The 23,414-nt window shown below is 34.7% G+C and overlaps 1 protein-coding gene across 5 annotated transcripts in view; it reads left to right on the top strand.

The window, feature by feature from the left end:
- The window catches only part of RB1CC1 (RB1 inducible coiled-coil 1), a 69,187-nt gene extending 49,963 nt beyond the window's left edge, over window positions 1–19,224 (top strand). For 3 of the 5 annotated variants that reach the window (XM_030965924.1, XM_030965916.1, XM_030965900.1), the window contains 9 exons: window positions 1,888–2,047; window positions 4,292–4,400; window positions 4,518–4,758; window positions 6,333–6,384; window positions 7,435–7,482; window positions 10,483–10,541; window positions 12,301–12,437; window positions 13,991–14,061; window positions 14,398–14,781. In XM_030965924.1, the coding sequence (XP_030821784.1) occupies window positions 1,888–2,047; window positions 4,292–4,400; window positions 4,518–4,758; window positions 6,333–6,384; window positions 7,435–7,482; window positions 10,483–10,541; window positions 12,301–12,437; window positions 13,991–14,061; window positions 14,398–14,475 (955 nt within the window). In that variant the 3' untranslated portion in view covers window positions 14,476–14,781. Of the gene's footprint in view, window positions 1–1,887; window positions 2,048–4,291; window positions 4,401–4,517; window positions 4,759–6,332; window positions 6,385–7,434; window positions 7,483–10,482; window positions 10,542–12,300; window positions 12,438–13,990; window positions 14,062–14,397 lie in introns of all 5 variants that reach the window. The other 2 variants (XM_030965932.1, XM_030965908.1) reach the window with 2 other exon arrangements.
- The last annotated feature ends 4,190 nt before the right edge of the window (window positions 19,225–23,414 follow it).

The raw sequence follows: 23,414 nt of genomic DNA, 5'->3' as shown, positions 1-23,414 counted from the left end.
AGAGTAATGTTACATTAGCCATTCAGAAGGTACAGACAGATAGAGGGCTTGTTAAATTTGACCTGAGTATTGCACTGGTGTCAGGAATTTAGATTTTGAACTTCCCTGAAAACTAACAAAAATATTAAGAGGCAACAAAGAAATGTTTGCTATCCATATATTACTACAGTATAAAAATTAACGTGGTTTGGTGTGTCTGAAAATCAAGTCATTTTGATTAAGAAAGGTAATAAAACTGAAAGGCATTTGTAATTTCATTTACTCTTTCTGCACTAAATAGTCATGTAAAACAGTAGAGAAAACCACAATATCTTTAATGACTGTTGTTAAGCATTTTGAAACAGTTTTCTAGTTAGTTACAATATCTATAGTACTCTAAAGAATGTTAAAAGTAGAATAGGAATCCCAACTGCTTTAAAGATGGAATTACTGCTTTGGTATCTTGCAGTCTTAGTATTGCCCAGCCACTTCTGTCAGACCACCATATGTAGTGGAGCTTCACAGAGTGCACGTCCTCTCTCTCTCCTAGCTAGGCTTAATTTAGAAATAAATTGAAATTTAATCAAGCACGAAAACGTTTACTTGGTGGCACAAAAAAAAAATTGCCTGTTTCATGACTTTGTTTTCTCTGCTTATTTTACTTCTGACTTCTAGAATGTCAGAGGCTGTTTAGCCACTCTGACAACTTCAGTTGGCTTTCAGAGCTGTTTTTAGAGCTTCTTATGGGCTTTTTGAGTGCTTAGCTGCTGCATAGTAGTTTGTATATTCAGTATAGGCCCATGTGGTAGAACAGTAGCACTGTTCAGTACATTCTTTGTCATCTTAGAGCTGTGCAAGTGTTTTCTTGCAGAGAGACCTCAATCTGAAGATATGTGCTTTTGGTATCTTGAAAATAATAAAGTTAGGCATTGTCACTGTTGCTGTAGTTGACAAGACCTTTTCAGATTAAATATTTAAACCTACTGCCTGGTACAGTGATGAGGTATAAAAACTGGTAATGTGCTAGGATCCTTTGCAGAGCAGCAATATCATTTGTTTGGCTGTCATTTGCAAGCAGTAGTACAGGCAATCCATCTGAGAGGCAGATGATTTCTGCTTTGGTTTAGTTCAGCTAAGAGCTTTGGGTTTAAATATGATTAGTTGTAATATCAGTATGGTTTAAATGTGTTTCTGGTGCAGATGAATAATAGAAATTTAAGATAATACAATTTTTCACAATTGTTGCCCAACTACAGGATTTCTCTATTCCAAAGTTCTTCAGAGGTGTTCTTGATAACTCAAGCCAAAACACAGAAGATTGTAGTTAGTTTTTGCTTCAGTGGTGAAAAATACTTGGCTTATGTAACGTTGTTTCAAAAGCCATTTAAGGTCATTTTCCTGCCTTTGTGACTGTTGATGGTTTCCTTCCTTTATGATCATCACTGCTGTCCTCCAGAATCTGCAATCCAGAGTTTCGATTTCACATCTGGATTCCTTAGCATCAGATTTCTGCTGAGTTATTTTCCTTATGTGATATTTCTGAAGGCTTTGCATTTTGACATACTAAGTACCTTTGTGAAGTTGATAGTTGTTTCTTTTTACCACTTTCCTGACTTTGTTACGTTACTAAAAGTATAAACAAAAGTCCTCCCCCACAACAAAACTTAAAAATTAGAGCCAGCATGCTATGCTAAAAACAGAGAAAGCCTGAGTAAGAATTGATGAGATGCTCATGATTAAAAAATAGAACTGAAGTTAGTAAGGGTTTAATTGTAATATAGTATTTATTAAATATTTCAGAAATAATGTCTCAAAATGAACGTCTGACTTTTTGTGTGTGTGTTTATTTCATGTGTTGTGGGGCTTGGTATATGCTGCACATTTAAAGCCTAAACATTTTCTTTTAAGTCCTCCTGCTGAATCATCTGCTGAATCAAACTTAGTCGCTGAACTTCAGGAGAAGCTTCAGGAAGAAAAAATGAAGTTCTTAGAGCAACTTGAAGAACAGGAGAAAAGAAAGAACGAAGAAATGCAGAATATCAGAACATCGCTCACTGCAGAGCAGCAGGTAAAGCTGATTTTTTAAAAATTGTTTTTGCTCCCAGGACAATTGGATTCTTTCGCTGCTTTGAAGTTAGAGTACAGTTTTTCTCTTCTGCTGTGTAACACTTCCACATTCTAAACTTGTGTGATTATCTGAAACCAGGATATGATGTGTTAATGTAATCAAACATTTAAGCGTTAAGAAAAAAAAAACACAACAAAGAAACAAACAAAAAAACTCCACTGGGGGAAAAACCCCAAAAGACGCTACCAAATACAAAACAACTGGCAATCCAGATTCAGTTTTTGTGACTTCTTTTGCTTAAGTGCTTGGAATCTATATTCTTTCATCTCTTTAACTGCAGAAAGATACCAGCTATTATAAAATTTGTGGACAACACTAAATTAATTATTTGAAATAATAATCTGGAATCAATTAGTATTTCACTGGCTTTTAAAGTTTATTACCATGGACAAGGTGGTGTTTTGGGGTTCAAAGCATAAACATACTGTATTTTGAGGTTCAAACAATGCATTTTATGCAATAAACTTTACTGTGTAGTCCTTATCTTGACGAAAAATCACATTGCACTGGATTATTATTTTACATCTGTATCCACACATTTTTTTCCTTTCAAAACATCTTGAGCCTCTTAGTTTCTGTAGATGAGTCTCGAGTTCTTAAATTAAGTCTGTTAGTAACAGCTATTATCTGCAGCTTTGTTGCGTTTAAACACTGAGAAAGGATTTTCTCTTTTAAGCACTTCTTACTGTAGCTGTGGTAGGATCAAATAAGGACAAAGAGACAAGGGTGGTGATCAGCCAGCTTGGTGAATGAATGATATGAATCACTTGATGCAGGAGTAGGGAACACAAAATTGCAGATTGCTATAAAGAAGGGGGTCTTACTGCAATTGGGCTGCAAGCATTAATGCTGAAGTTAGCCTTATGTAGTAAATCTAATAGGAGATTTTTTCCTAGATTGGTAATAATTAGATTTATTTTTCCAGTATTTCTTAGTATTCCATTTTCCTCATTATCTAATAGTATTCTTCATTTCTGCAGCAGAGCATGGAAGGGAAGGTTCTGAGGCATTGACAGCAAATTCCAGGGAAAGCTGGAACTTTTTGAAAAAACAAAAAACAATGAAAAACCCCAAAAAAGACCCCAACCAAAGCAAACAAATACCCCAAACCCAGAAAAAGGGTGTAACAGTCAGTGCTGACAGTTTATTTCGCTGCCTCTGCTGATGACTGAATATTTTGGCTGTTTAGTCTTGCCTTTGTCTTTTTTGTGGTTTTTTTTCTCTGTGAAGTTTCCTTAGAGGTGTCACTTACGCTTTTGTTATGCAGACATAAAAAAGTTATATATATCTTTCTATCTATATATGTATGTATGTATATATATATATATATATATGTATATAACAGTTTTGTTATGCAGACATATAACAAAGGCTACTGTGCCCTATGTAAGTTGTGTAGCCCACCAAACAGTTTGCATTTTAAGAGTTGATAGGCATATATCAAGAGAATCTTCAAAGTCACAGAAGAATTAAAAGCAATTTGAAATATCCTTTTAATAGATGGTTGTTAGTAGGTTTTGTCAGTCTCTTCAGCAGCACCCTAAGACTTAAAGGGCACAATGGTCAGTAGAAGGACTGAAGAACTGGAAAGATTTGTTAGACTGGTACTGAAGGCTATGCTGGCCACTTCTTATGTTCACCTATTCAAGCTGTTAACTAGGATTCCTGTGTATCTTTTGCAATAATTAATTGTTTACTGAAGAATTAATGTATGACTTGAAATGTATTTTTAATTCAGTTTATACTGTATTGGTAATGGTATTTTTCTTTTTATGTAACATATCTGGATGCAGTTCAGCTTTATCTTAATAATATGAACCCTTCAAGTAACTGTTTTAAATATAGAATGCTCGTGTAATTTACATTAACTGGAATAAAAAGTATTAATTTTAAAGAAAAATCAACAACTTACGGTTTTTTAAATTATTTCTTACTGTACTACTTGTATGTATCAGGCTTGAGGGAATGAGAGGGTTAAAAATAAAATTAATTACAAAAAATTTTTAAAGACAAACATAAAAATAAAATGTACTAGCATTTTATTTCTTCACCAAAGCAATAAGTAAAAAAGTTTTGATTTCTTTTATCGTAGAAAACTGAAATGCATGCTGTCTTTTGTACTATTTCGGATTACATTTTTACAGTACATTCCTTATTTCAGTAATAATTCCTTTCTGTTTTCAGACCAACTTTAACACTGTTCTAGCAAGAGAGAAAATGAAAAAAGAAAACATAATTAATGATCTTAGTGACAAATTAAAAGTGCTTACACAACAGCAAGAAAAAGATAAGGGTAAGCAAAGTTCTGAGTAAGTTTCATCTTTTCTAATAGGACTGTTCCATTCTTTGCAAATTGGTTTTGATCCTTAGTGTTGCTGTAATTAAAAGAAATTGTTTGTTTATGTCATAGATTTGATTGAAACACTTTCTGAAGATAGAGCTCGCTTACTTGAAGAGAAGAAGAAACTTGAAGAAGAAGTTAATAAACTGAGAAGTAGTAATTTTTCTCCATCAACCTACTTGGCAGCAGCGTCAGAAGCTTGTGGAGCCTGTGCAGCTGATGTGCCCACAGACACAGAGAGATTGGTTGCTGACTTTGGGGCTGAGGGGAGAATGGATTCCACGATGGAAACCAGTATGATGGCTGTGCAGTAAGTATGGATCATCAGAGCAGATATAAAGCATGCTCTTGTTCTGGAAATGTGTGCTCTTGGGCAGTGTGAAGTACAGATGAGCGTGTTTAACTCTCCTCCTGCCTTTGATGCTCTTCCTGAAAATAGTCTTTTAAACATACATGTATATACAGTTGTGGTGTCACAATCATTAGGAATGTGTGGGTTTGGTGAGTTTGAAGTATGCAGCTTCAAGGTGAAACTTGGCCCCACAATCATGATGTAAAAGAATATACCTGAGTATACAAAACTTAAGTCAAACAGAAGGAAAACTGTAATGGTGAATGATCTGGGAGGCTGCATGTTACTGACACATCTTTTGAACAATGTCTCACTTTCATGCCACTAGCATTTTAAAGAACCCCAGGCTTCCCTCCATACCTTTTACAGAAGCAAGAAAACTGACTGGCAGCCACACAAGAGGAGCAAGGTTTTTATCAGAGGACAAGAGCAACATTGTTAGATGTACTTACGTTGACTTTAGTCAGTGTGCATCACAACCGATGCTGCCTGACCCAGAATCATATACCCAGAGTACTTAACAGCTTTGTGGAAGTGAAGATGAAACCAGTTTGTCCTTGCCAGTCCAAACTTGCACTAATTATGGAAGGAAGTACCCCATCTTTAAAAAAAGAGCTGTTTCCTGTAGTAATCATTCTACTCCTGCACTCTCAAAACAGACGTACAAAAAAAAATTTAAGGTGAGCTTGTGAACAAAAAAATTATGGCCCAGTCTATGATTAGACAGAAACTTTCACAGGTTTCTGTTGACTGCTTCCTATTACATGAGACCTAAACAGCCTTTTAACTGAAATGAAGTAATTATTAGTATGGTTTATTTATAATCTGTTAGCTTTTCTGATTATTTTGATTGGATTTATAGCATGTTTCATCCCAAAACTTGTCTGTTTTCTCAACCAAATCAGTTTGGACTAGAAAATCATTATTTCTTCCCTATTTAAACTGCTTTTAAAGTACATTATAACTGTTTTAGGAATTACTGTTTATATTACTCGGGATGTTAGCATTTGTTTTATCATGCCCCAGTACTCAGTTTATCGCACAGATGAATGGCAACAAGTAGCAAGTTCACATTAGTGTCTCTACCAGAGAGTACCAGGGCACTTCAGAATACTCCCTAGTAGCCTTTGAACTATAGACCAGGAAAATGGGACATGATGGAGCTGAACTGCAATATCAGGGATTAACTGTCAAAGCGTGTGGGGCTGTATCTTTCATCCTGGTGTCTTGAAAACAATGCAGAATACCAAGAAATGCCCTGATGTAGCTTGATAAACTAATCAGTGGCTGAAAATTCACTGGCTTGTTGCAAGAAAGAACCTCCTTGGATTAAAGAAAAGGAAAAAAAAATCCAAAACCCCAGCCAGAAATATTGATGCTGATTCTTAAGTGTCTTTCTATGCGGTTTCTTCTGTGCTAGCAAATATATAACACTCTTCACCGAGTGGAGATAACAGGTGGGTGTGGAAAAGACAATTTTTGATTATTAAAAAAAGTTTGTTTTTAACCTGTCCATTTTCTTTCTCTTTTAGTGAAAATGTTCATATGTCTGAAGAAAAGCAGAGGATAATGTTGCTGGAAAGAGTGAGTAGATTGTTTGTGAGGTTAAGTACTTATGACTAAGTACTTAAAAGTATGTACATGTGAAGTTTTCAGCAGCTGTGGTCAGTTATATGCTCTGATAGTGGCAATATAGTGTCTGCAGGGATTGTAAATATGATTTCAGGGAATCTTTTTTCATTGTACTTTTGGATCACTGTAATTCACTGAAGTAATTCAAGATAACTATTAAAACATTACTCCTGGCCTATCCTTATTATGTTTATCTGGGCTTTAGTACAAGTGACTGATCTGTCACTCTTTTAAGAGTGACAGATCATTGATACAGAGAATTTATATAGAAAAAAGTTACAACTTCTTTTTCTAATTAAGAAATACAAAACAGCTGGACAGGATTTAAGATTGATTTGCCACTTTCTCATAAAAATGGGTAATTTTTCCTCATAGGCTGTATTCTTGGTAAAATATGAGGTTAACCTCTAGTAGTTATACTGGAGTATTTCAGATTCTAGTAATTTTTAACTAGCCAGTGATATCTAACTTCATCTCAGTTGTCTTTTTGAAGTCTTTTTTTAAAAAAAAAGGTATCATTAGCTTCCAGCTTTTTAGGATCACTTGGATTAAAATCTGGAACCAAATAAAGAACAGGAATGCTTTCTGTTAATGGATTGTGACACTGTATGAAGCAACTGCGTGGGTGTTTCGGACTATGAACACATACATGCTTTTTTCTGTCATTTGATTACAAAGGATTTGTCATGGGTAGAAGCTGTAACATAGTAATATATTACATTTGTTTTGCTGTTCTATGATTTATGTGGTCTTTTCTAACTGAAAGAGAAGTATGACTATGTAGGTACAATCTTAGCATGGGGGTTTGTAGCACTAGGATAATTCCTAGACTTCAAGGGTTTTTTGCACGTCTTTGTCAAAAGATCTTTTGATAATTGTTTTAGAACTGAAGGATGTAGTATTGTACAAGTAGTTGGGCTCTGGTCATATCAGAACTTAAAAAAAATGTTTGTACTGTATGAAGTATAATATCCAGTTAATCAGATTAAGATTTTCTTTTAGACTTTGCAGTTGAAAGAAGAGGAAAATAAGAGATTAAATCAAAGATTGGTAAGTATTTGTGCAATCCATTTTTTAAGGCTCATGAAACAAAAATGAAAAGCTTAAAAATACTAAGTTTGTTAAATCTAAGAATGTTTTTTTATTAATTTAAAAAATATTTTAAGTGTTAAGGCAAGTGGTGAATAGGTAATCTGATAACCTTCCAGATGTACATGAGCTTAGTCTTCTCATGGAAAAAGGTTTGCAGGACTGGAGAGTGACTTCTTCCCAAAGAATACAGACCATCCAGAGTTGGGGTAATGGGATGGTAATTTCCAGGGCACCATTACTCAGTTTTCAGCAGCAGTAGATTAAAGGCCAGTTTACAAGAATATAAATATGCCTGCACTTTAAGCATAATTGGGAGTGTTAAGAATAACTTACAGATTGTTTTGGGAAAACTGCACCTGCCACCTTGGTAAGGTGTGAAACTGTAATTCTGCTTAGTAGCTGGAAATGTAGGCAGACAGCCACCATATGAAATGCTACAGTAAATGCCTATGGATGGAAAAATAATTTAGTGACAGTGCCCTCGATTCCTGTAGTATAAATTCTTCTCCTATTATTTATTCCCACTTTATCTGTGCTAGCAGGTCTCAATTTTGAGTCTTAAAAAAATTTCTGGGTGTATAGGAAACAGGCACATCCTTTGGTTGGACTGGCCATGGAGATCACACTTTCTTTAAGTGACAGGTGATACCTAAAAGTTTGGTAGGAGCTGATACCTCTGTAGTGGGAAGTTAGACTTCATACCAGGTGTAAGGAGAGATGGCAAGACATCTAAAAGTATAATTTTTCAAGGATTATTTTTAATTCAGAATGTCAGTGAAATACGCAGAATTTATTTAAGTGTAGTTTTTACAATAAAACTCAAAATACACCTAGACAGTTTTCCAAACCTTTCTGTAGATTTCCTGAATCAAACCCTTGATCTCTTGTCATGTTAGAGTAAAATAAAATGGAAGAAACATTGTGTATGATACAAATAGAGGATTGTTCTTCTTATGGTAAATACAAAGCCATGAAGGAGAAGTTGGTGGTTCTTTGGTCTCTAAAGCGGTTCAAATTTGACTTCTGAATGGAATGTCATATCTTTTCAATTCCTTACTTATAAAGTGAGTTTTTACTTAGTGAGTTTTTAGTATGTGTCCCTTCATCCTTCTTTCCCTTTCCCCCTCCTTTTAAATGCACTTCTAAAATTGAGATACACATCAACACTTCAATACCCGTGTTTATTTCTATTGAGGTACTTCGGATAAGGAGCTCAGAAGGCATTATGTGTGAAAAAGAAAATCTTCATAGGTCATTGGCTTTTGCAGAAGAACTTGTGCGTTACTTCTACAAGGAGCAAAAAGGAGCTCCTTTTACTACTTGGAATGTTATTACAGGATTTTTGTTACAGTAAATGAGTTATTGAGAAAGGGAGCAATTTTTTCTGTATAAAGGCTATTACAATTGTACTAATAAAACATTCCTTACTAGGTTTTAATGTAATTATTCTCAGCATTCTAGTTTGTTATGTTTTTCTTTAAGTTAGAAGTTCAGGAAAACTATAGAAATCAAGCTATTTTGTGTTTTCATTTAACACTTACTCCAGTTTGAAATAATAGCAAGAGAATATCTGGTCTTCATATCTGAAAAGAACAGAACTCTCAAATACTTTTCTGAACAGTCTAAAAAAATTTGACAAATTTGATGCTAGCTGCAACCTTTTCAAGGAAGAAAGGTAACTTCTAAAAATGTAAAAATAAGAAATAAAAATAAAACAAAAAATCTGAAGTTGGATCCTATAAAGAAAACTGCTGAAGGTGTCATCAGAATTTGAGAGCATTCTGTGATGCACTGCATTCAATTTGCACCCATTCTTTGAAGAAATGAAGAAAATGTACTGTGAATAGGCTTCAGGCTCATACAAAAATATGCTGGTACTGCCTCTGGGGAAGGCAGGGGGCAAGATTGACAATAGGAAGGAAATTCTCTGTAGGGAACAATATCTGAGTTACAGCTGAAAAATAACATGCTAAACTTCAAGTGTGAGCAGTCTAGATTTTGAATAGCATGTATAAATGGTCCAGGAAGTAAGAATGGATGGAAAAACTGCTGGACCTCTAGTCAGAGTTTCTGTGGAGCAATTATGAATTATGTGTTGTAAGGAGGTTACCAGAGGGTAGTGGAACTGATACATTTATGTCTGAACAGCTTCCCCAGGTACTTGCCTACCCAAGGGATTGGTGTTCCTTTGGGGATAGAAGTAGCATTAATTACCTATTGTCATTTCTTGTTATCACAGTTCTTGTAGAAACTTTGTGTGCACTTATGTTTATTTTTAGGTCTAGTTTGTCTTATTGAAGTTGTTATATGTGCCAGTATTTTATTAATTTAAACAGAATTAAAAGCAAATATACATATAGGAAATAATTCTTATGCCCAAGACCTTACAGAATTGAACGTTTGTTTGGTCTTAGTAAATCTGACTCCAGTTTTGTTCCAGGGAGTGCTGCCCTGTTGATTACAATAAACTTGAGATTTTGTGACTAGAAAAACTGAGAGACTATCTGAAGCTCAACATCTAGAGTTTAATTGTAATAAACATGTTTAATCTGTGGTGTTCTACCATCAGCCTTTTCTGGTGCCAGTGACTTCTCTGTTAGAATGGACAGTTTTATCATAGGTCTTGTGTATGCCCAGAGTAAATCCTCAGTGGCACTGATATGAAAAGCCCTTCCCAGTTTTAAATAATGAGGGAGAAGTTAGTTATGCAGGAATTTTTATAATCAAAGGTAGCTATTAAAAGAAAAGTACAATAATAAAAACCAAAACCAAACCACAAGCAACCAAACCCACTACAGAACAGGATCACAAAAGTATGGTGGGTTTTCTGAGTGAGTATAAAATCTGCAAGACTAGCACTGTTTGAAATCAATGAAAAATCATCTTGCCATACTCTTACCTGCAATGTACATTTCATCATAGCTTGCCAGTACTTTATAGCTTTTTCTCATTTTATAGATGTCCCAAAGCATGTCATCAGTATCCTCAAGACATTCTGAAAAAATAGCAATTAGAGAGTAAGTACATGTTAATTTTCATATAAACAGATGGATATGCTTGCAATAAAATAAGTGTATAGTTAATGTTATAATTCTACTGTTCTTGCTCTGTGGTGAAATGATGCATAGATCACTATAATTTAGCCATCAGCTATTGAACAGTCTCAGTTGAGCATAAATCAAATTTTATAAAACCTTTTTATAAACAATGAAATGGCCTTTTTGAATTCTGTCATTGACTTTCTTGAATTCCATACTTCATAGGATTTCTAGAATTCTCTGAGGCTTTTTTAGATGACTTTTTTGTTTGCCTATAACCTTGAAGTCTAAGGAAAAGGAAATCTATTCATTCTGAATATGCATAGTGCTGTATTATATTTCAAGAGAAGTCTTGCCTTCCTGAAGTCTTCCAAGTTCTTGTCTTGCTTTAACTAAATGAAATAAAACCAAATGAAGCATTTTATTAGGGATTACCAATCTGTTAGCAGCTGCATTTAGAATTGTTGCTGGAAAAAGAAGTATTCTTGTGAAATATAAAAGCTACAGATAACTTCTTAATTAATATTAGTCTTATATATTACTTGAATAATATAAAAAAATCTTTGGAGAAAGAAAACCTGCACAGATTTTTCTATTAATGTTTTCTGAATTACACCAGTTTTCATTTTTGCTGTAACAAGATCAGGAGGTGAAGAATAATTTTTTTCCCTGTAGCATCTGAAAATTGCCACAAGTGTCTTCGTAGTTTTTGAGCAGGAGAATGGTATGAAAGAAGAATTCATCTTTCCAGTAGAGATGTTTTTAGGTCAATATAGCCTGTCTTCATAGTAAGTGTAGGCAGAAGAGTTTGGAGTATTGTTTATTAAATCCAAAAATGAACTTTAAACATGATCACCTAAATTTCTCTAGATTTACTCAATTAACTGTCGGTGTGTCTATAGTCTCCGTCTATGGAGAAGTTTTTCACTTTCTTTGCACTTCCTCCCTCATCCCCAGGGGAGTAGTAATATTTATTCCTAGAGCTCCCTTGTGATCTAATGCTTAATTTGTAGCTAATTTAGACTTTCTTTCATTAATGGGTAAATAATTTACTTGCAACACTTTACACCGTGGAACAAGAAGTTTGGAGACAGAAGTTGCTCTCTGAATTCTGTAGTTGAAACTTCGCATGAGAACTTGCTTTTTTGTGTACCCTGGTGTCAGAAACGCAGAGTTTTAAAATGTTTTATGTACAGTTGCCACAGTGTTTCTTTGGCTTTTTATCATTTGATCAAAGATAAACACTTAATCCCTTCTTTGTCTTGTGTGCTTAAAATTTTTAGATTGGAAGCTGCATGAATGTTCTTGCTGTATTTTTCTGTGTTCGATTTCGCTTCAGTTTAAAACAACAAAAGAATGTTTGTAAACACCACTACAGTGATGGTTGCGTTATATACTGGTGAATAAAAATAATATAAAATTGAAACACTAGCATTTAGTTAGATATTTCTGATTGTGTTTTAAAGAAAAAATGAAAGTTCTTTTGAGAAAAAGAATTTGAGTTGATGGGTGCAGAACATTTCAAAAACATTTTTTTAAAGGTAGCCTGCTTTTGTTGTCTTCAGAAAATAGGAAATGTATATGAGTTGGCATAGCACATGGAAATGTCTGCTGCTCTTCAACTTAGTCTGTCTCATGCAATACATGGGGAAAAAATGTAGTGTAATTAATGTAGCTTTAAGCTTCTGTGCTTTTTTTTTTTTTTAGTTAAGTTTTGTGACTTTCTTTTTTCCCCTAGTTTTCAGGTTGGGGATTTGGTACTCATTATCTTGGATGAAAGGCATGACAACTACGTCTTGTTTACTGTTAGCCCAACCTTGTATTTCTTGCACTCAGAGTCCCTTGCTGCACTGGATCTCAAACCAGGTGAGTGTGGTAAGTGTCAGATTTTTTTCTAATTATTATCTCCTCTTACAACTAACAGTCTTAACTTTCTAACACTAAGTGATTTATAAGTATGTATGTGATACATATATCACATACATACTTTTAAATACAAGAAGCACATAATAGTTGTCAGCTATCTTTGTAGCTTTTACTACTTGTTGTGGTGCAAAATATTTTTCAAAGCAGAACATTTTAAATTAAAAATTTATATAGATGTTAATATCTTGGAAAACTGGGAAAAAATATCTGCATCTTCAAAGTAAGCTGTGGAAAAAAAAAAGAGGGAGAATATGCCTATTTAGTACACACACAGAGTATGTTAACATTCCCATCAGGCTGCTTTAACTACTCAGCATAAATAATAAATTAAAAAATGTAGACAACAGTATATGGGAGTTTGCAAGCAATATTTTGCTCATTGTTTTTCCACCAAATTAAACTGGTATTTATTATAATATTTTCAGAGAAGACTTCCAGTATTTCTTTATGTTCAAGTTGATGACACATTTACTTTTTTTTGTCCCAGAATTTTCAAGGCTTTTTGTTGGCTTTTTTTGGCAGCTATCTAAACTTAGCAAAATTAAAATCTTCTTAAATGAGGAAAAATAACAATGCTTTGCACTAAACCATGGGCTCTACATGAAGTGGATTAATGGAGATGTCTTTAAACTACTGTGTTTTTTTGCAAACCCACCTGTGCTCCCAACTTTGTAAAAACATCTAAGAATATGCATCAAAAGAAAATTTGTATTCTAACTTATCAGTGAAAGTTTCTGTGTTATTGCATGTCACAAGCTGTCAAATAATTTCCCTGAGCAGACTCACTGTAGATTGCAGTTATGATGAAAGATGATAGATCTTGAATAACTGTGTATTCTGCAGAAGACCACTAAACCCTAACTGGATTGTGAGTCTGCTGAGGGATCTGTGCCATGTGTTATCTGTGAAACCTGAGGGGAAAATGCCTGTCTTACTTCCAGATGTAATATATTCTGACCTATGCCATTAGTAGTGCATACACAGCTGTGTGAAATACGGTAGACTTTTCTTACTGGGTTTTGACATACATAAGATAAAAGCCATGTCAGTTTGTATGTTACTGTGAGTACTTAATTCACTGACCTGTTTTCAAATGGACTTAGCTTGCTCTGGTCCTTACCAATTGCTGAATAGAGTTAATCTCAAATCTAAGAAAACTGCAGATAAAACAAATATCAAGACTTAACAGCTGGCTGAGGGACACATTTGTCTCTGTCTCACTGCTTCAGGAAACTGTCTTGATTCTTTTCCTGCATCAGGGAAGTGGGGAAACTGAAATTCAGAACACTATTTGTATTTGTGATACGTTAAAATTAGTGTCAGCCTAGGTACTGCAAGTTATTGTTCTAAGGGCCACCAAAATGTTGCATTTAAATCTGACTTAATGTTTGTTTGTTTATTTTAACTGTTTAAAAAACCCACCTGCTTTTAATGAAAATGTAATGGAATATCCTGATACCTGTGGTTGCTTATCCAAAATATTACATACGTTTTCTCTTTAGCATCAGGTGCATCTAGGAGACCGTGGGTGCTAGGAAAAGTGATGGAAAAGGAGTATTGCCAGGCAAAAAAGGTAAGAAAATAGGAATGAGAAATCATCTCTGATTAATAAAGTATATTTTAGTATTTTTAACAGTTATGACAAATTCTCTCTGCATAAGAAGTTAGATGAAAATTGTCCTAAGTTCTGCTATTCCTGCTTTTCTTTTGAGTCAGTGAATTGCAAGAGTAAGGGACCCAGAAGAGTTGAGCAAGCAGTGGGTTGGGTATTTGCATCCACACTGTCCAGAGCCCTGCCAGACTCCTAAGGGTCTCCTGAATACTGAGTAGTGGGAATCAGTTTGAGCTTAAAAGTACAAAAATCAGTAGAATAATTCCACATTTTAATTATTTTACTCTTTTTTTGTAGGCACAAAACAGATTCAAAGTTCCTTTGGGTACAAAATTCTACAGAGTGAAAGCAGTACCATGGAACAAGAAAGTATAACACAACCAATTTTTAGTTCATTCTGTCTCCATTCTTTTTTGACTTGTCCTTCAGTTCTTGTTCATCGCTCCAAATACCAGGCCATCTTTTTATACTGAGGTCATGTGACAAGATACGTCATTGATGTACTGCTTTTACTTTTTAACAGGTGACATTTTAGAAATTCATCAAAAACTCTGGCCCTAACTGCTTCAATTTTTTTACCCAGATAACTTTAAGAGTGTGGACCAAATGAGTTCATTTTCTCTAAGGGCAACCACATGAAACATGGTTTGTTTGCCATGTTAATTGCCTGTTAAATATACATTAGCTTGTATTTAGATGTTAAATGTTAGTTACCATTATTACCAGCATATGTCCTTTTGTGAAATCATTATCAAAGTACTTGCACTCTTTAACAGATTCTTTATATGTGTAAAATTCATCAACTATTTAAAGAGGGTGTTCATTGCATGCAGATAATCATATAATTTTTCTTCAACATGAGTTTGCCTCAGTAGATGAATAAAAATAACTACTGCAGCTTGTTTCATTACATGAAAATGCTCTTTAATGTTAAAAAACCCTTGTAATTTGGTGGACTGATTTTGAAAATCAGTCACAGTTAGATCTGCAATCTTCAGAAGCACTTTCGATGGATTGATCACACAGATTCTGAAGGGAAGACACCTGTGCTGTTTATTCAAGGTGAAGCACTTGTTCTTCCCAACAAAACAGAAGTCTTGTATTAATCTATTTAGAAAAATCATATTGATGAAATTGTATTTCATGGTTGAGTTTCAGGAAAAAACTCATTGTATATTAACCATACAAGAGTCATTTAAGTAACAAATTATTGTAATTGTAAAAGACATGTAGAATTTTAAAACAATAAAGATTTGAAACTGTATGTGTTTGAAGTATTTGTGTGCCTTTTAAATACTATCTCTAATATTTATTTTATGTTAATCTGTTGCATCTTCTCTATGATTTCTCCAGCGGTTTCATTACGTAGAAATACCCAAATTTTCTATGAGAGGTAGTAATTTTCAAAAGTATTTGGGAATTACAAGAGTTACCTTGTGATCATAAAAATGAATTTAAGTAGACAGAAATTTTAATTTTGTCAGCATATTAAATGCATAAATGACATTTTTCATAGTTATACTGCCTACATTTTTAAAATGTAGTCTTATTTATTTTGTTTTTAATAACAGTATAAAAGGGATGTACTATAAATATGTAACCAATGGGAAGTGAATTTATGAGTTCAGCTATGAGCTTATGCCTAGGATTCAATCCATAGAGTTATTCAGCTGCGATTTATCTTCAGGTGTGGAGTGGAAGAGGAAGAGATAAAGAAACGATCACATGAAAATCTCAATTCTTCTGCTCATATGTTTCAAATAATATTTATCTAGACTAACCAGTCCAGTTGAATACCCAGAAACATCTGTATATGCATTATTTAAAATTTTGTTCCATAAAAATTTTAAGTTCAGATTTTTATGAAATGCATGGGCTTGTAACTGTATCATATCTTTGATTAAATAAATCTAAGACAATTGCTCTGTGGAAAACAGAATGTCATTTCGTCAAGTTGCCTTCTTACCTGGTTGTTAAATTTACTAGCTGATGAACTGACTTTTTAAAATTAGTTTTCTAATGTGCCTTGTTCTTCAAATATAGTATTACTATAGTTGAGTACTGCCCAGTGTCAAATGTGTAAATAACATAGATCTATAGAACAGGTTTAATGCATAAAAAAGGCAAACCAGAGAAACAACCCATGATGCAGTGATTTTTTTAATCACTGAATTTTTGACCTTCAGCTAAATGGGAATTCAGTTCTGTCTGCAATTTGGTGCAGTCTTGTTGCTTAAGTCAACTTAGTTACAAGTGGTTTAAGAAGTTGCACACATATTGTAACTCATTTCTTTTAATATGCCAAATGTTCAGAAGCCTTGATGTCTTTTACCCATTGACAAAAATTTCCCAGCCTCAGATACTACTGCTGTGAATATTATAAGTCTTGCAGGGATTAGTTATCTCTTGGAAGCCATCAGGATTTGATAAGAGGCTCTGAATCTCCTTCCATTTCTGGGAGGGCAGTTATTCCTTGAGTAGCAGCAATGAAACTGTGTGGAAAGGGATAATCTAGTGCTAAAACATAAGACCCCACTCTTGTTATTGAATAATCTACTTCAAAGATAAATAAAATGTTGCCCAGAAATTTCTCAATGGAGGAAAGGATGTGTTGTTAGTCAAGTTCTTCCAAGTTGGATAAAACTGCTAATTTGATGATGGCCCTACATGACAGAGTACCTACAAGGGGCACTCCTTCTTTTAGGGCATACAAAAATACACATTTTTCTTACACTGTGAATCATTAATCACTAAGGTTTGTGTGTCTTTCTGCTTTGTGTTGATGACATACCATGAAGTTCATTTGTTGTAGGCTCTGAGATGGTGCCCTGAGTGCTGAAGTAAGGTGAGTACAGAACTTGTGCTGAAAATTAACTTCCTTGCCAAAAAATAAAAAAGATCTCAGAAATTCCTTATCTTTGTCTATAAAAACATCTAAACTTTCTAGTCTTGTTTTACTGTTGCCTAGATTAAAAATGCATACTTTTAAGCTTATATACGGACAGTAGCAGCAATGATTTATGATACTGTGAAAGTTGGCTTGATTTCTAGGTTAAGATAAAAAGACATGACTGAGGTTTATATAACTCAGAAACACATGAGCAGTATATGAAAGTGAACTTGGGAAGCACCTAAATAAATTGATTAAAATAAATTGCTGTAATGCAAACTATGAGGGAAGAAAAACTTCTTCCCTGCTGATATCTGCCACTTAATAAAATGCCAGGATGTATCTGTTATTGTTACATGACATAATATTTTAAAAATATAAATAAACAGCAGTGCCTTTGGGTTTTAGGAATATTTGTCATGTGTTTCATTTTATAATCTTTATGTATATTCAAAATGGAAATTCTGTCAAACAAACTCCCAACATATTCAGTAATGATTCTGAACAGTCATTGAGAAAAATGTAGTTTACATATTTTTGTATGTCACAGCCTTACTGGTTCTTGAAAGTATGTTTGTTATGTACCACCTATGTGCTTCATCTTGCGCCATAATAAAACGTTGTATATAGCTATATTATTTGGATGAGGAGCATGGTCAGAAGGGATGGGGGAGAAGTTGGAGGATAAATTTGATGATCTCAAATTTCCCTAATTCTTTTGTGGAGCAGCATGTTGGAAACATAGTAAATACTAAAATTAAAAGCCTCTTGTGCTACTGCTAATACATGTTTATTCCAAAGTCTGGCTTTAGAGAAAGGAAATTTATTTTTCTGAACTGCAGAAAGGAAAATGAATGGTAGAAAAAGTTGATTGAAAGCAAATGCTGTCCTGCAGACTTAACACAGAAGGGATATGATAATTTAAAAGGGATTTTTTCCAGTGTTCTTGGAAAGCTATATCCATTTGAATACTCTGAGAAGCATATTAGCTTTTGCACTGCTCTGCAGTCAGTCTCCTGTCAGGAGCTAGTGCTGTTTAGAATTCAGCTGTGATGCATCTTAAGATGGTCTGAGTGGGACCATTTTTACACTGAAGTATACATTTTCCCTAAGTTACCTATGTTGTATAGTAGAACTGGGAAGTCTGCCCTCTGCAGAATTACTCTGTACCTTTTTGCAGTGCTAGTTTTCTTTGTGACCTACATTGCAGCCTTATTTTGTGGAGTTTAGCTACAAGGCAGATTGGCTATGAGCAGCTATGGCAAAAATTGATTAGTTCTTTGGAGTGCTGTTTCATTCCTATAATTTTTTAATTAATAAATTGTCATCTAATTATTATTTTAATTGTAGTATTGTTTATTATTATAGTTAATACTGCAATAAATTATTATGAATTAATATTTTTTAAAATTAATAAGTGCAATTACTGCTTAGTACCAAATTAATAATTCAGAAATAGAGCATTCTCCATATAAGAACTCCTTTTCCTTCTCAAGCCTTTTAAACTTCAGTGATCTATTTCAGTGCTGCATTTTAAGGGCACTGATTTCTTTATCTCACTTTACAAGCCATTCTGCAGTCCTGAAGCAGCGGTGATAAATGGGAAAGGGTAAACAGTTACTTCCTTTAGCAGTCGCTCTATTAATACTCACTCATATTAACAACATCCACATAAAATATTGAGGAGCATGGGAAAGTCTAGTCCCCAGACTCCAAATACTCCAAATACTGGGTAAGAATTGAGTTCAATGTTGGTGCTCTCAAGCAGCATCAGATTTAAGAGAACAGTTGAGGTTGTAAGGAACCTCCTGAGGTTGTCTTGCCCAACTCTGCTGGGGCTGGAATCCTGTGATGTTTTTAATAAGGGTCTTCAGTTTGCAACTGAATTGGCAATTTATGTTTTCAACATTCAATTTAGTCCTTTGTTTTGAAGCCTGGATTGAAACTGCTATTGTAATTTGAGTAATTTTTAAATTCTCCCTTATTTCTGGCTCAATCTTCTGAGATTATTCATGGCTGGCATCCTTGCTTTCCTTTTCCTGGCTTTTGCTTCTTTGGTCTTAAATTCACTGTGGGTTTGACTCTTAGGCAAAATTACTTAGTAAGTAGCAGATTTTTTTTCTGCACTGAGAAAGAGCTATTTTCTTACCTCCTAGTCAAAAATTTGTACTGTTTGCAAAAGGATGTTAATGAAGAACATTTTTTTCACCATGCTCAGATCAATAAGTCCTGTTTATGCCCCAGATCTCTACATGAGATCTACCTGTTCTGAACACAGGGATGCATGCTTGTGCACACAGCACAAGCTCCTGTGCTGGGAGCATTAAAGGTGTAGAAAAAATTGATAAGTGATGCCTCATTTTTTATTTTTTAATGAAGCTTAGGTACGGAGCTATGAGTTGCATATAGCCAAAACATTCTGCTGTGTTGGAATTTTACACTTACGAGTTTACATATTGTATAGTCGTTATCAAGGACATAATAATGTTTATATGCCAGTTATCAAGGAGGGACCAAAAAATGGCCTGAATATCCTGGATCCTTAAGGGGTAGCAGTCAGTTTTATGTACCAGTCCATCTCTGAGCCAGTTAATTTAAGCAGTTGAAATGTCAGCTCTTAATGTCTAATACAATCAAAGTGCTCACAAGGAGACTGCTAAGCTATGCTTCTTGTGGGGTGCTGGTCAGCATTAATTGTCTACCATGTCTCTTGTGAATGGTGAGGTGTATTTTTAGCAATGATTGAAATGGTAGGAAAAGGTTATACTTATGTTGAATACAGTGCAGAATACTGTAAATAACAAGTGATAATTTTGTAGACAATTGATAGCTTTTTAAGCTTCAGGAGAGACATTATTTTATGTAACTATACAGAAAAAAAAACCAGGTATTTATTTTCAGTTCAAATCAGCTGACTAAAACCGTCTGCTTTTAAAAGGCTGTAAAATAGAAATAGCCTTTTTTGGTATATACTAAGATTTCTTGAATTAGGCTGAAGTAATTTTTCAGAGATTGTATATTTTAAAATCAACAAAACAGCTAAGAAGTAAAATATTTTATTTTAATTTTAGACCATGTAATACTAATAATATTTCTATTCCTTATGTTTGTAGCTCTTACTTATAAGTGAATTTTTGGAAGCTCAAATAATTTGCCCCAGATATGATACATGCAGTTAAATATGCTTCTGTTGACCTTCCAACAGTGTATTGTAGAGTTTGAAAAAAATTTCCAAATTACCAGTAGAATGTAAGTATATATGCAGTGTTGTTGCTACTCTGGAACACCAGAGTTCCAGTAGATCTTTTGAATGTAGGTATAGGATAGGGTGACTGGTAATTTTAAATGAAAGGAGGGTAGATTCAAACCAGATAAAAACAATTTTTTGTGATGAGGGTGGTGGAACACTGGGACAGGTTGCCCAGGGAGGTGGTGTGTGGCTAATCCCTGGAAACATTCAGTGTCAGACTGGATGAGGCTCTGAGCAACTCGATCTAGTTGAAGATGTCCATTCACATCAGTGGGAGTTGGACTAGACATTTTTTAGAAAGGCCCTGCCAATCCAGAATATCCCCCAATTCTATGTATGATTACAGAATGTGTTTATATACTGTGATGGCATATGCTTCTATTTTGGCAGTTTTAAAGCACTGAAAAATTGAGAAATGTCAGCTTATGACTACTTGTCAAACTTGGATTTTATATGCCTGAGGATGCGCTTTTCAATTAGCTAATTAGGTACTCTTTTCCTGTGCTTGTGCTTCAACATCTGTTCCCAGTTATGCATAAAAACCTTGCCTTGAACATATGATTACATTCTTGTCCTTTTTATGGTGGCAATTTCTGAGCAGAATGCTTGCTATGTATCTCTTACGTAAGACCTGGGTTTCTCCAGATAATTTACTTATTTTTGGTACCTGACAACCAGGGTGGCCAGTTTGAGATACTTGGGCTGCTCTTTCATACCACAGCAGTTTTATATCTTCAAATCCTGTGCTCTCACCATTTTGTTCTCTCCATTATGTAAGCAAGAAGGTAAAGCAGTGTGCTCAAAGGCATGTGACGCTTCAAGTAATACTTACAGCCTTGCTTCTCTGCCCTGTTTGATACTTGTGATTCTCAGGCATCTTTGGAAACTGTTGGTATCTGTGTGGGTCAGTTCTTACTCTGTAAACCAGTTTTCCATATTAATGCAAGATGCACCCTTGTAGTGTGGCGTGTGTGTTAAATCACATACTTACTGTTTTTCTTTGATTGAGACCTAATACACCAAAAAATCAATTTTTTTACAATTTTTTACCTGAATATGTTAATTTCTTTTCAGTGGACTTCCTATAGGTTTCGATTTCTGTCTAGAGATCTTCTGCATTTTTCAGCTTTATATTAGTCTTCCTTAATGTATTCAAAAAAAGAAGAAAAAAAATCAATCTTGGTGCTTCTCCATCTGCCAAATTATTTCTTTGTCATCTTGAACTTTCAGACGTTTTGTTCCTATAGTCACCTAGAAATCATCTTGAGAAATTTTGTTTAAGTTATGACCCAGTACTGTGCAGGAAACAGGATGAGCCATGGTTCTTACATGGTGCCTTTGGACTGTCTATTTTAATCTTTCTTCCTATACCTTTTTGGTGTCACATGTCCTCTTCCTAGCTCTTCAGTGAGTTCAGAATGAGGAACTTACCGGCAACAGCTCAAGTCCATTCCCTGTATGGTTAAATGAAGCAAATGTGTTTGTCTCATTGTGTAGATGAATCACATTTTCCATTGCACACAGGTAATTTAACCTACTCACTGGGGACAAAAAAAAAAGTTGGGCAGAAGCTTTGATGTGCTGGAGCTGGTTGGTTAGGGTGTAGTGAAAAGTTCTTTTTTGGAAAATCTCAACTCTTAGGATCTTGAAAAGTTCCATGGATGTACATGGAAGCTGCTGTGAGCAGAGATGCCACAGTGTGGTCTGGCATGAAAGGGGTCATGTGGTTCTTGAGGGAAGACACCTCACTTCTAACTCCTGGGCCTGTGATTAAATAGCTTTCTCCAAGGAGGCTTAGTGTTTGGGGTTTGGTTGGGTTTTTTTTTTTGTTTTTTTCCTTAACCAGAAGAGTTAAGCATCAAAACCACAATGCTTTCTGTAAAGAGGAATAGCTGTTTAGTAGGCATTGGTAGCACCAGTCTCCTGACTACAAAATGTTCTTATAATCAAATATTTTATTGCATACATTATGAAAATATGAAAAGAGGAGATGTTAAAATGGTTTTATTTTCTGTAACTATTAAAAAAATAAGTGTATTTTCAACTTTTTTACCAGCTTATTTTATGTTGTGTTCCTTTACCCATCAGACAGTGACTTATTTATTGGTTTTGTGTTTCTCAAGCAACAGAAATCAATACATCTGTTTTCTCATCTTTTGTTTCAAACAGCAGGCTATAACAGTTTATTCTGCAGGAACATCTTGGGGTGCCACAGACTCTCAGCCTAGCTTAGATAATTCTGTAATTTCACTGGCAATCATATTTTGAGACAAAAACCAACATTTTTACAGATGGCAATGTCTATTACTTCTTGCTTCCTATGATAGCTATAGAGGATGAAGTCATAAACCTATTCAAGTGCTCAGTGTATAATTTGATTTTTTCCTAACTATAGTCATTTTTGTTCAAGCATCCTCAATATTGATACAGAGAACCAAAATTACACTAGGAATTATTATTTTTATTGTAAGGAAAATAAATCTGTAAAGTATGTCTTGTACTTCTAAGCATAAGTTAATATAAATAAGAAGGAAATGTAATGAAGAGTTGTTTAGTCATTGCTCAGTAGATTTCTTGGACACCTAATTTAGGTGAGAAAAATGACAAATCTGCTGTGTTGTGCTAATGGCTACATTTCTCATTTGCTAAACTTTGCATGTTGACCATTGAGAGAAGAATATCCTTAAGAGTTTATGATAACCATTTTCACTGGTGACATTTTTCCTTGCCACAGAATTTAGATCATCTTCCATAAATACTCCTCACCTGCCCTTCATGTTTTCAGTTGCTCCAAATTTGTTATGTTTAACTTGTTAAATTGTTTCCCTGGATTGGTGGGATTTTAATCTCTCTCTCTCTTGTGAGATTTCTGCAGAAATTTGAGTTGCTTTGGAATGGCCTGGATGTTGTTTTGCTTTTGGCACATGTTCAGGAAATATGGCACAAGGGAGGGAGTGGTTATTGGATGTGTGCTCAGGAGCAGTGGGCCCCAGTGGGATCAGAGCTCTGATGCTGGCAGTGATCATATTCACAGCACAGGGTCACAGGCAGATTCTTTAGGACACTGATTTGCTGCAGGTCTTTTCTTGCATTGATCCAGGCTTCTGTGGCTGTTCTGACCCTGGATGTAGGGATGAAGATGACATCAGGAATAGGAGGGGGTTGAAATAGCTG

Source organism: Camarhynchus parvulus, chromosome 2, assembly GCF_901933205.1.
Source record: "Camarhynchus parvulus chromosome 2, STF_HiC, whole genome shotgun sequence".
Classification (NCBI taxonomy): Eukaryota; Metazoa; Chordata; class Aves; order Passeriformes; family Thraupidae; genus Camarhynchus; species Camarhynchus parvulus.
Note: the sequence above shows the minus strand (reverse complement) of the source record. Positions and strands in the feature narration are given on the sequence as shown.